The sequence below is a fragment of the Perca fluviatilis genome, chromosome 13, assembly GCF_010015445.1.
Source record: "Perca fluviatilis chromosome 13, GENO_Pfluv_1.0, whole genome shotgun sequence".
Classification (NCBI taxonomy): Eukaryota; Metazoa; Chordata; class Actinopteri; order Perciformes; family Percidae; genus Perca; species Perca fluviatilis.
Window position 1 is genome coordinate 32,259,037 of NC_053124.1, and position 13,608 is coordinate 32,272,644.

The 13,608-nt window shown below is 42.8% G+C and overlaps 1 protein-coding gene across 1 annotated transcript in view; it reads left to right on the top strand.

Moving 5' to 3' along the window:
• The window catches only part of atf6b (activating transcription factor 6 beta), a 31,572-nt gene that overhangs the window by 14,043 nt on the left and 3,921 nt on the right, over positions 1-13,608 (top strand). The window contains 8 exon segments of the mRNA XM_039820130.1: positions 3,421-3,585; positions 3,701-3,873; positions 5,835-6,015; positions 7,646-7,727; positions 8,328-8,528; positions 11,178-11,285; positions 12,944-13,043; positions 13,304-13,371. Coding sequence (XP_039676064.1) covers positions 3,421-3,585; positions 3,701-3,873; positions 5,835-6,015; positions 7,646-7,727; positions 8,328-8,528; positions 11,178-11,285; positions 12,944-13,043; positions 13,304-13,371 — 1,078 coding nt within the window.

Here is a 13,608-nt window from a genome sequence, read left to right on the forward strand (position 1 = left end):
GCTGGTGAAATGGCAACAGCAATTTGAGCAAGACGAAGACATAAGCGAGGCTGAAAATATTTTTAACAGAAGAATCACACTTTGTCAGTGAACACAACATCATTTAGCGTTACAGATCGAGCAGCCATGCAATATTAGAGTTACTGGAAGAAATCAAAGATGAAATTGAATCTCCCACTCAGCGTTCACATCCCATTCCAGCAGTTGTTAAACTCCCCGCTACATTACAAATATTGGCATCATGATCATTTCAAACAGTCCTAGCATCAGCAGTGGGAATATCGCAGTCTGCACTCAGCCGTATCATAGCACAAGTACCGCTTTGCTACAGCGCAATTTACGGTCTAGTGGGCGGAGAAAGACGCTGATTGCCTGATGGGTGTCAGGGTTGATAAATACTACGCAAAATGTGGAAGCATAGCGTGCGCTATTACTGAACTCGCATAAACGGACGCAGCGCAAACTGCGCTAGTGTTAGTAAATCAGGCCCTCTGTATTTCTCAGTAGGACTGAGAAACTTCTGATGTGCAGAAGATTGTGGCGTCTGGCGACTTTCATGTGCAGAAACTCCAGTGAAGTTGAATACCACTTCTGAGAGTCCATCATGTCTTTTAAGTCATCCGTGGCCTCCTTGGCTACTAGCAACTGTGTGTAGGAGGGGGTGGGGGCTGTGCGCAATCACTTAAGGCTTGTATCATGTGGAGGCGCTGACAGTTTTGTTGTCATTACTTAAAATTCCTCATGGGGGTGACAGAAAATGCGCACTATATAGCTTAAAAGTGGATTTACTGGGCGATATGTTAAAATGTTCAACAGTTCACAGCCCAACAACCGACAAATGGCCGATTTTTATTCTGTACTATATGTGGTTGTAGTTTTCAATTAGCAAATAAAATGACAACAATTGTCCAAAAAACTGTCCCGGAGCATGGCTGGATACTAACAATGATGGATTGGCTGTAATAGAAGCAGAATCATGTTGCACTCAAAGTGTTTTTTTTAGTCCATTTGTGTTTTTTTTTATTGTGACACTAAGAGGGGGGGAAAAAGAGAGAGATCACTTAATAAAATACATGTGGTTTACAGATAATGTACATCAGTACTTGACCCGTACTTGTGTAAGAATCGAATAGTTGTACCGAGCTGTCTGGGCTGAAGGAAAAGCTCTCGACTTCCCAGTTAATCTTCCAGTCTTCACCTATTCAGGTATTCTGTATAGAGAAGCTCAGGGCGGACCCACAACACAATGGGGGGATTGTATATGTCCCATCTGGTGTGGGAACTCTGGTGTAGTCTTGTGAAGTTGATTTCAAACATAAACTTCAGGCCTAACCCTTGTGCGGTCTTCCCATCAACCTTTAAAAAACCTTTTCACAGTTTTTTTTTTTTTTTTTTTTTTGCTTTTTCCAACCTTTTTAAATTGTAAAAATTTTCTTCTTTACATTTTCAGCGCTTATTTCTACATCCCATATTTTCTGATGTAAAACAAAAATTTAAAACGGGTCAATTTGACCCTAAGTCAACACAAGGGTTTTTAATGTGCATGTGTTTTGCTGTTGAAAGAGCATTACGAAAAGGGCGCGCGGCAACCCTGTCCAAACACCGTATGTACTTTTCTTTGTGTGCATGATTCAAGTTAGAAAAACAAACAAATTTGTTTAAACCCAAATGACTCCAGTGTGTGGATGTGATGGAGTGCGTCATCATCGGGGAACCTGTATTTGCATTTCAAATCATTGACTTGTTGACAGCTGTAGTATCTGAAAGTGCTGCAGAGCAACGCAGCTAAAAGACTCAGTCAGTCGTCTAAAATATGACTGAAAATGTAAATAAATAAGTTGACCTCCACGCTTATATTCCACTATTATTCTGAATTTGATACAGGTCATGTAAACGGCAAAGTCCGTTTTGGATATCCCGGATAAGGCCTTTTTTCCGGGTATAGCGTTTTCTGGGTAAGACATGTGGGATATGCTGGTTTATTATTCTGGTTTCAGAAGCATTCTTTGGACATGTGTACAGCGCATTCGGAATCTCCGTCTCAACCGGGGTTTCTACTAGCCTGGATGCCAGTCGAACGTAGCCCCTCCCCCCACAACGTTTGAGGTCGGGAAGTTCAGGTCTGGACTTCAGGTCCGGACCAATGAGATTGTCAGGGCGGGCTTTATACGAGGATGGACAGATGATCAACGGTAACGTAATCAACCGCGTCGCCAAAGAGCGCTCTGGTTGAATTTGTTTATAGCGAAGACGGCTGCTGCTGGAGACATGAGATGTGGAGATTCCGCCGTCGCGTCGGTTATGGCGTTTTTCCATCACTCTACTCGCCTGTTTTGGTTTTCCATTATGAAAAAAAGTACCTGGTACCTGCCGACAGGTACTAGGTACTAGGAACGGAGAACCGCGATCGAGGCATTTGTCGATCGGAAAGATGTTTTTGCCGTCCTTCCTACGAGATTCGGCAACGTCACTTACTCCGTTGCTCTGATTGGTTGTAGGTTTATCCAAGTGAGGGCAGAGGCATTTTCTTTCCTGGTTCGGTTGAAACACGCCCCTGTAATCACAGCCCAATGGAGCAGCATCAGACTCCTATTCTGACTAGAATCTGAGTAGAATCTTGCGGTGGCTGTTGCACACAAACCAACCAGCCGACAGTTTGCAGGGCTGCGGTAAAGATGGATGCTCGGAGGTAAAGAAGGAGAAACACGGCTACTTTTAAACACTGAATGAATGAAAGACTTGGATATCAACAGGTTTTTGGATATGCCCACACATCGCTACGCTGATCTTGAAGGAATGAAAGAGGGACGCTGTGTTCACCCGCTCCAACAAGTCTGGTGGAAAACTTTGAAAAAACCCTAATTTTGCACAACTGCATGTAAACAGGAATATTAGCGGATTATTCCCTGTCATGAGCCATGTATACAGCTAAGTAGGGCTGGGCAATATGGAGAAAATCAGATATCCCGATATTTATGACCATATACCTCGATATCGATACCGCAACGATATTGTAGTGTTGACTATTGGTGCTTTCACAACATATTTACACAATGAGATTTCAGATAAATAATCATCAGTAATGTGGATATAATGACTAAGTGGGTAAAGGCAAATAATAGAACAGTTACAGCAGTCTGGTAGGTTCAGAAAATGACATCACTTTACTGTCATGCAGCCTTTAAAACCAGGAAAAGACAACACTTAAGTCATATCACGATATCCAAAATCTAAGTCGACATCTAGTCTCATATCACGATATCGATATAATATCGATATAGTGCCCAGCCCTACAGCTAAGTCACAACATTGTCTTTTTTGGAAGAAGGGCAAAAACTTGGAATTATATGTATATATTATATTATATTGCATGTAAACAGAGAGAACACGAAACATTTATTTTTTTTTTCTCGCCTCAAGTTCTGCCCGGTTCGGCCACTTTAAAGGCCAGCACCATCCTGAGCACCAAACCTGCCATCCAGCCCAGACCGGTCTGTGTCACCACCCTCCCCGTCCCCCAGACCCCCGCGCCGGCCAAGACCCTCATACTGCAGGGCCTCCCCTCCATGGACCAGAGCAGACCTGGTAAAGAGTTCTTTGTCTTTTAATTACTGAATGTTTTTTTTGGGGGGGAGGGGGTGGGGGATAACACTGACTTCCTGTTGATGTCTGATCCGTCTCCTCCTTGTCTTTCCCCCAGTGGTCTTGTCTCAGTCCGTCTGTCTCGGCTCGGCTCCGGCCATCGTCAAGATGGAGCCCGTGTCTCCCAGCATCCCCCAGCACTGCGCCAGCCCCACCGCGCCGCCCAGCAGCAAACCCATCGTCCCCGCGACGACGGCGGCGTTACCCGGCAACAACTCCAACGATATCGATGTGAGTAGGCTGGACGTGCTGACATGCACCGATCATCAAATCGCAGCCAAAGTCCTGGCTCCGATACCAAAAGATGTGTTTCATTGAAGAATACTGTAGGCACCAAAGGGCTTAATGCGCCCCCTAACCCCCCCGCAGTTCCCTTGCTTAGTTTCACTCAACTGCAGGATGCCTTTGGGATCAGGGTTATGTTATTTGATGCCACAGACACTCAACAATTGAGCCAGTATAGCCTAATAATGCTGTTTGATGTAACTTTAGACTACACCAAATACATAAAGGTCTGTCCTCAGACATTAGTTTCTGACTCTGGGAAAAGTGGGGGAAAAACGGTACCTTAGGAGCCAAAAAAAAAATATATATTTTAAGAACAATAGTTATTATTTTAAGACTTCCCATATTTTGGTTATAGTTCTGATCCACTGATTGTGATTGACAGCTAGGCCACTGATTGGCAAATCGGCCGCACCATAGTAATTGTGGGGGTGGTATAATTAATAAAGGGAAGTTGGAAACACGAGTGCAAAGTTTTGGGAGTCCTAGCTTTAGTTGGGACCAAACACAATAATTTTTTTTAACCAGCTAGTCATCCTGTTCATCTTATTTGATATAATTGAAGATTTTACCAAAAATACCGTAATCTCTGAACTGTCTCTTCACACATTTCGGCTGTTCTAGAAGATTAGATTTTTTAGCGCGAGATTAACGTTCTTTTTGGCCTAGCAAACTTTGTAGTTTTTTTCACATGCTGTTGCAACAACTAGTAACGTTAGAAAAACTACAACTACCACACCAGATCTAGCTAGACCGGAAACACAACAACAGCCACGCCGCGCACACTTGTTTGGGCTCGCGAGCCGGCCAAAGAGTAGCAGGCTTACGTTACGTTACGTTACATTTTGAGTGGATGGTGAGCACGAGACGCCGAAATGGACGCCGATAAGATTCTGAATGGAACGTTTACTTTTAAAAAGTTGCCAAATGGTTCCATTGACAAGACCAAAGTGATCTGTGTGTTTTGTCATTGTGAACTGAGCTATCATCGCAGCACGTCCAGTCTGAAATACCACTTGGTGGCCGAGCACCCAGCTGATGGCCGAGCACCCAGCTGATGGCCGAGCGCCCAGCTGATGGCTGAGCGCCCAGCTGATGCCAATTCTCCGCCCGCCTCGTCAAAGCACAAAGCGAGCCGATCCACTTTTCCATGTTGATAAGAGCATTAAAATGAGAAAAAAATAATGGGACAAAAATAAATCAAGGGACATTTAGAATAGATAAAAATGTGCGATTAATTGCGAGTTGACTATGACATTAATGCGATTAATCGCGATTTAAATATTTGCCTTGATTGACAGCACTAGTAATAATTAAGAACTTTTAAAAAGAAATTATTTCATAATTTAATTTGAGGATAAACGTCTTGAGATACACCTGCTCGCCCTCTGGCAAGAAAACATGGAAATGAACGGACATTTAACCAAAGAAGTGATCCGTAAGTAATAGTAATGATAGTAAATGTATATCTTACCTACGCTGACTCTGCAGTCCCTACAGCTGCAGCAAAGTGTAGCAACGTGTAAGACATGAGATCCTTTTTGTTCAGGAACATCAGAATGACGCTCTCTGTGTTTCACCCTGACACCTGTTGTATAAGCTGTGATATATGAACGTTTCCCTCAGGGTGATGGCTTACATCATTCACCTGTTGTACCTTTTTGTTTTCTCGATTTACTCTCCTCTTTCTGTCTTCTCATCCATCCTGCTACCTTTGTTTCAACATCCTCCTCCTCCTCATTTTCCCTCTCGCCTTTCTTTTCATCACTGCGTGTTCCCTCCACCCAACCTCCTCCTCATCCGTTGTCCCTCTGTCCTTCTTTGTTTCTTTAAAACTCTTCTCTCCGGGCTATTTCCATCCCTTCTTCCTCCATCTCTTTCCAATCCCACCCCCCACCCCGGTGCAGATGAAGGTGCTGAAGCGGCAGCAGAGGATGATCAAGAACCGGGAGTCGGCCTGCATGTCGAGGAAGAAGAAGAAGGAGTACCTGCAGAACCTGGAGGCTCAGCTGCGGGAGGCCCAGCAGGAGAACGAACGCCTTCGCCGAGAGAACCAGACGCTGAGGGAGAGACTGGCCGGGAGAGAGGTGAGGGAGAGGAGGGGAGACTGCATTGTCCCCGAGGGGGAAATTTGTCTTGGACATAGAGCTACATTCATGTAACATGTAACAGAAAAAAAACATTCTAAAATCAACATAAAATAAAATCGCCATAAACATGAGATCAACAAAGTGTCCAAAGACACAAAAGAAGTAGCACGAGCCCATGTCGCTACAGAGCCGCGCCTCATACCTGCTCAGTCTTTTTACTTTTTACTACTCAGTCTTTTGAGATGTGGACAGAGAAGAGCTGTGATTAAAGGAAGACTCCTGCTGATTTCCCTGCAGAGTGACGCAACACACGCAGGGGGGTTTAGAGTCATAGTACAGCTGCTGCTGATGAATTCAGTTAACAACAACAGGTTGAAGAGGAGGAAAAAACAGCGAAGGGGAGGGCTGGGAAGATCCAGACCGCCCTGCAGAACACAAAAGCATTTGAAGAGAGAAATCTGTCAAAGCTGTAAATCCTGATGGTAGGAATCGGTGGGGAAGTTGGAGAGCAAGAGCTACTTCCTCGTAGTCGGTGTGTTTTAGCTACAGTAGATGGCGGTCGGCGCGGCCCCAGTTTTGGAGAAGCAGGCCGGAGTATCAGTTTAAGTGGACGCTATATTTAGAATATTTCCAGTGCTTTACCTTTGCTGTCAGACAGCCCTTTACGACGGGGAACTGAAGCCGTTATCTCTGCTCTCTTCAAAGCCACCACGCTCCTTTTTGACAGAAAGTCATTTTACCTCACAGACCGCTGCACTACCGCTGCCTCCATTAATCAGTTTGTCTGTTATTGTTTGACTTTGGTGTTCGTTCCGAGTCAACAGAAGTCACACAATAACACAAATTAACTGACCGATGGAACATATTCTAAATATAGCGTGCACTTAAACTGACGTAGCTGTTTTAGCTGCCTGAAATCCAGCTAATTAGCTGCTGCCCCTGTAGAGAGAGGTTCAAACTATCCCTTTAACCCTTGTGTTGTCTTCAGGTCAAATTTGACCCATTTTAAAAAAGAAATCGTGTGGGTTTTCTTTGTAAAAAGTGGGTTTTCTTTCAACCAAATTTTCAGGAAAATAACGCGGATTGTTCCACACAACGCTCTTCACACGTAACATAAATGATCAGCCCACTACGTTCTTTAGATTTGGATGTTTTATTCCGTTTTATAGCATCCAAAGATTTTTTTTTTATGAAAGAACGTGACTTTTTGAAAAAAGTGACAAATGTCCGCAAAAGCTTCAAAAACGTGGGGGGGACAGAAAAACGTCAAAAGGTGCAGATTTTTTTTTTTACAAAAACATCGGGCAAAGTGACAAACATCGGGGGCGAAAAAGCAACAAAAGTTTTGAAAAAGACGTCCAAAACGTTAAAATTTTGACCCAGAAAAACACAGAGTTGCACCATGGTCAACGGGAAGATAACACGAGGGTTAAATAAATCTCAAAGTGTTTGTTTACTGAGCAATCGCTAGAAAGAAAAATCCGCTTCAAGTCGCAGAGGAAGTGAGAAAAGAGGTCCATAAGTGTTTTCGTGGCATATTTCTGCATGTACATTATTGTATGTACTGTATTATATGTGCAGTATTTATGAACGTGCAGCATAAGTTTCCCCTTTTTTTTTTGTGTTTTTCAGCGACTCGGCGAGCAACAAGAGAGCCGTGTGTGTCATGGCCGTCCTGCTGTTCATGACGTTCAGCTTCGGACCCGTCAGGTATCCTGCACACGTTTACGTTAAACATCTTAACCCTCGTGTTGTCTTCGTTTTTTTTTTATCAGAAATATGGGTTTCTTATAACCAAATTACCGAAACTAACATGGATGCATGCACGTTTGTACGGGAGCCATACAACATTCTTCGCAGGTACAATTGATGATTAATTTCATTGAATTGTGGGTGTTTTATTCAATTTTATAGCCTTTAAAAAAAAAAAAAAATTGAAATGGTTTCAAAACCTATCCTGACTTAACTTTGACATAAACCAGTCTGTGATTCACTCAACATCCTCTGATCTCAACTATTAGTCAAAACAATTCATAATTTCAGCTTTTTTTAACTAAAAAATTAGGTATAATGTCATATAAATTAGGTTTATGGACCATGAATTTAAAAAAGCGTTGAGAAAAGTGCCAAAAACATTGGACAAAGTCCCAAAAACATTGGACAAAGTGCCAGAAACTTTAGAAAAAGTGCCAGAAACATTGGAAAAAGTGCCAGAAACATTGAAAAAAAGTGTCAAAAACATTGAATAAAGGGTCAATTTTATCTATCTATCTATCTATCTATCTAATTCTGACTTGTTCTCTCCTGCAGCATCACGGACAGGAAGCTGTCGGGCCTACAGGACGGTGTGGTGTCGTATACGGGGCGACGGCTGCTGGAGTTCGAACAACAACAACAACAACAACATAAGCAGCAGCAGCAGGCGGCGTCTCGGTCTCCGAGCAGAGCGCAGGACAGAACGGAGACGGAGGAGGACGCGGGAGACGAGGCTGCCGAGGCCTTTCAGTTCAGGTGAGAAGAATCGGACAAAGCAAATATGTTGAGTTTTCACTCCGATGACATTGAGTTCATCACAGTTTCCCGATGTCTAATTTAAGAAAAAACTCACACATGAATTAATTTCACATCACGGTGGCTCTGCAAAATAGTCCCTAAACGTTCAACTCTGAACGCAAACGGCGATCAAATGTTTTCAAATGAGCTTGTTTTCATTTCCTGAAACACTACGGTTCTGGACATCCCATGTTCTCCCACGACAGCGACGATATGTCACTATTCCGCATTAAAATGTGTACAAAGGACTAGACTAGAACATGCCGTGTCGTGCTTCCAAAATACGCCCCGGGACCTCTCCTCTCTTGCACTCGTCTCGGAAGGTTTGGCGTGCAGAACAAAGTGTTGAAGGTTGAGGGAACCGGTGAACCCGTCTCAGAAGAGCAGTCGGCAGTGAAAGGATGCTGTCCGGCTCAGCGCCGAGCTCGGTGACTGATTTATAAACCAGGTGGCGTGAGGCGGAACGTTCCCTCGCCGTGCTGTTTTTTTTCGTGGAGAACACAAAACGGCCTCTCGGACACGTTTTACTGCCACTGACTCATCCACTTGGCAGAAAATCATCTACTCTACAACCGTTGGAGAGAAATGCTGACAAACGGGATTTCTAACAGAACGGGTTCTCCGACAACCTTTTTAAAGGGCCATTTTTTTAAACAGTCTGGCGCACTGCGCTCACTCCACATAAAAGCAGCAGTAGTAGATCACCTTATTGTCCCCGTAGGGCAGTTGGGTTTGCCGCACAATCGCAAGTAGGGTTGGGTACCAAAACTCGGTGCCAATAGGGAACCGGTGCCGACGTAAGCGGTAGTAACGAGACCGAATAAGAACGAAAGTTTCGGTGCCTCATTTCGGTGCTTGACTTTACACTACACCTGACAGCATGTAACGTTAGCCTACCTTTAGCTAGCAGCTGGATTAAACACCGTTAAAATGCTGACAGCTAACGTTAAACAGTGTCAAGTGTGACTGTATTTCACTGTGGAGGACTTCAACAGCGGGATGTAACAGTCTGCAATGCAGCGGTTGTCGCAATTCATAGATATACAGTATGTTTATATGGTCGGAATTAACCAACACAGACGGTGCATTCACTTAAAACAGGTAGCCCCGTGGTGCATTCACAGTAATTGTAAAATACCCTTTTCCCATCTGGGGTTCAACAGCAATTTACTGGTGAAATTTGTTATTGTTATAGTTATTACATTATTATTAAATCTTTAAACAAGTCACTGACTGTTGTTTACTACCCTTATTTTTTTTTTTTTCTTCTTCTTTTTTTTTTTTTAAACTTTATTGAAAAGTACCGGTTCAGGCACCGTTTAGGCACCGGCACCGTTTTAAAAGTATCGATTTAGCACCGGAATCGAAAAAAAAAAAAAAGATACCCAACCCTAATCGCAAGGCACTTTATGACAAGACATCAGACATATGATACAAACAAATAGTCCTTACATCAGACACCGACAGGCATAACATTGCATTACATCACTTCCTGCAATCTTTACAGATAACAGTGAGGGCAAAAACGGCAGCGCCGATCTGTGTTAAGCGCATGTTCTCTGGTCTAGCTCGGCTACAAACACAGAATCCGTCGCTACCGAGCCCGTTTGGAACTTTTAGGCTACAACGTTATCGTTGCTCGATGGCGTTTTTAAGCCCTCAACGTCGACTTCAAGGCAGCGCTGCGACCGTCGGCTTCAAGGCACCTAACGCCTAATCCAAGTGCCTTCCAGTTTAGATAACCGACGCTCCGCTGATCTGCTGTTGCAGACGTGAGCTGACCACTGACCGTTGCCTCGTTCATGTTTTCACAGCTGTGACTGCGTTTACATGGACGTAATATTCTGGGGTTTTTGCCCTTATTTCTAAAAAAAAGACGATATTCGGACTAAGCTGTTTACATGACTAATGAAAGTGAATATTCCACTAAATTTCCCGTTTACATGAAGCCGTGCAAAATAGGATTTTTTTTTTTTCTTTTTCAAAGTTTTCCACCGGTGGCGGACTTGTTTGACCCCCTTTCATTCGTTCAACTAGCTTCTTGCGTTGCGATGGTGATACCGGTTAATATCCAAGTCTTCCACAGTGTTTAAAAGATAGCGGTGTTTCTCTTTTTTTTGGCAATGCATCTCTACCTCAGCCCTGCAAACTGTCAGCTGGTTGGTTTGTGTGTAGCCATAGAAACCCACAGAGCTGACCGTAAGCCGCAAAGCCAGTGGCCTTAAACTGTCCCAAACTGCGGTGAAACCCCCGATTGAGACGCATATTCTGAATGCGCTGTACACATGTCCAAAGAATGCGACTAATATACCAGAATATCCCACGTCTTAATCGGAAAATGCTACATTTGGATAAAGGCCTTATTCTGAATATCCAAACAGAATATGCCGTTTACATGACATGTATCAAATTGGGATACTTGTCATATTTGGAATAATAGTGGAATACTGGTGAGCATGTAAACAAATGCATCACTGAATGAATATAGGGGAAACCCGGTGGATATTTGGGATAAAAAAAGATTGTTTTGGCCTGGCAGTTACAGGGGAACCACTGTAATGTTGTTTGTGTGTGTCTGTGTGTGTGTGTGTCTGTGTGTGTCTGCAGGAATCTGAGCGATGTGTTCAGTGACATGAAGGATCTGGTGCTGCAGGACATCGACCGATACTTCAGCTCCTCAGACTGCAGACAGTTCAACCGCTCCGAGTCTCTCAGGTCGGTCAACAACCCCCCAGCTGTTAAAATTAACGAGTTTGTGTTCATCCTTCTCTGATCCTTTCTTCATCTCATTCTCCTTCGGATCCTGCTTCTTTTTACATTAACAAAGACTTTATATAAAAACATACTTTAACACACTTCTAACTTGCACTCTGTACAGGACAGGTGATTGATTTTTTTTTTATTTTAGCACATTTAAAAAAAAAAAGATACATTTCAGAGACATTAAGTTTAAAAAAAGGACATGTAAATGAAACCCAGAAAACCCTTGGGTGGGGGGAGGGGGGTGCTCGGCATGTCGGGTTCCCCACAATTACAAAACGATACATAACACGGAGAAAAGAGAAGAAGAAAAACATACCGCCTATGAAATGAAAAAGCGACAGAAGAAAGGAAGAATCAAAAGAGTGAAGAAAGAGAGAAAAGGAAAATCGAATCGGTTAGTTGAGCTTCCACATTTAAAAAGTCAGTCCTAAACCTGCCGGGCTGAACGTTTGTCTCCCCCCGCTGGCTGAGAGTGTAGTTACCAACACTGTCGAGGCGTGCTCACGACGGGCGTCTGCATTTTCTCAATTTTTACATTTCTTCGTGTTTCCCTCGGGTCTAATTTGACCCCATTTTTAAAAGCTTTAATAATAATAATTAACAAATATGGGTTTCTTTCAACCAAATTGCCCCAAAATAATCCTGGATGCATGCATGCACGTTGTATGTTAACCCAGAAAACATTCTTCACAGGTAAAATGAATCATTACTTCCATTGAATTATTATTTAATTAAATTTTTTTATTCAATTTTATAGCATTTGCAAAAAATAAATGGGTTTTAAACCAGTGTCCTGACTAAACTTTGACACAAACCAGTCTGTGATCCACTCAACATCCTCTCATCTTAACTATTAGTCAAAATAATTCCTAATTTCTGCTTTTTTTTTAAAGTCAAATGAGATATAATGTAATTTAGTAGTATAAAGTTAGGTTTATTGGCTATTAATGAAAGAAATCGTTGGAAAAAGCGCCCAAAAAAGTTCATGGTCAACAGGAAGATGACACGAGGGTTAAATAAACCTGAACCCTCCCCCGTGTATTTCATATCAAAATGTTCAGAACAAACTCACCTTTCTGCAAAGTGAGACCTAAAATTTCTCACCGAGAGATAATTTGTCTTTTCTTGAAATTCTTTAAATCTCTTGTGAAAACATCCATTTTACTCATGTTGACAAATAGTTTTGTTGCTTGAAATGAGCTCCCCAAAAATGTGTTCACAAAACAGACTACTGACACATCAGTCCACCAAAAAAATAATTAAAAAAAACCCACAGGGAGGAGGGAAAACTATCTTTCCTGGCTCCTAATTCATTGCGTGAGTGACGTAGGATCTTGTGATTTTAAGAAAGGACGCAAAAGCAGCGTTTCTGCCTGTTCCGGCAATATCCAATTAAAGCAATTAAAAATGGTCATGATGAAGATAAAACGGGTTAAAAAAGAATACGATACAAATACAAGAATAAAAGTTACAGTGAGTGAGAAATGAATAATGATTACATTTAATAGGTTGTAGAGACGGGTTTAGGAGGAGAGAGGGAGGGGTTTTATTTTTCTTTAATTTCTTTGGTCTCAGTTGAGTGTTTCTGGCTCCCCCCACATGTACTCCAGGCTGGCAGATGAGCTGAGGGGCTGGGTCCACCGGCACCAGATCGACAGGAAGAAGTCTGGAGGAAAACCAAAAATCGCCAAGAAGGCCAAAATCGCCCAGGTTCAGTAGACCTCCTCTTCTCCCTGTTAAAGCTGACGCTGCTTTTTTCCTCTTTTTCATAAGCCTGTTTTTTTTATAAATCAAAGAGTTTTTCTTTTTTTATTCCATCAGTTTCTTGTTGTGAGAAACCTTAATATCAGAGGGTTTTGTGTCCTATGTTCAAAATGGGCAGAATGCAGTTGCTATTGGTTCAGCGTCCCTTAGAAAGACACACAGATCATTGAAGTTCACATTAACCGTGTCTCCGTGTCACTTTGCAGAAAGCTCAGCTGAGGAAGACGAACTTCTCCAGATATCTGCCGATTCAGGCTCACCGCTCCTTGGAAAGGTACAGCGCACGGTTCAGTACACACTCCGGTCACGAGCTACACAAGTTTCAGTCCGCGAGTCAAGAGAAATGCAAAGCTCTGTGAAACTGAAACCACATCTCTATACTGAAAGTAAACTGGCTGGTTTCTGTCAGCTGTGTGGAGAGAAGAAAACTGGGTGACCCTTTTACTTGAAGGTATCTACATAAGAGTGACATGACCGTGTCATGTGTATATGACACATGAACCCTAACCCT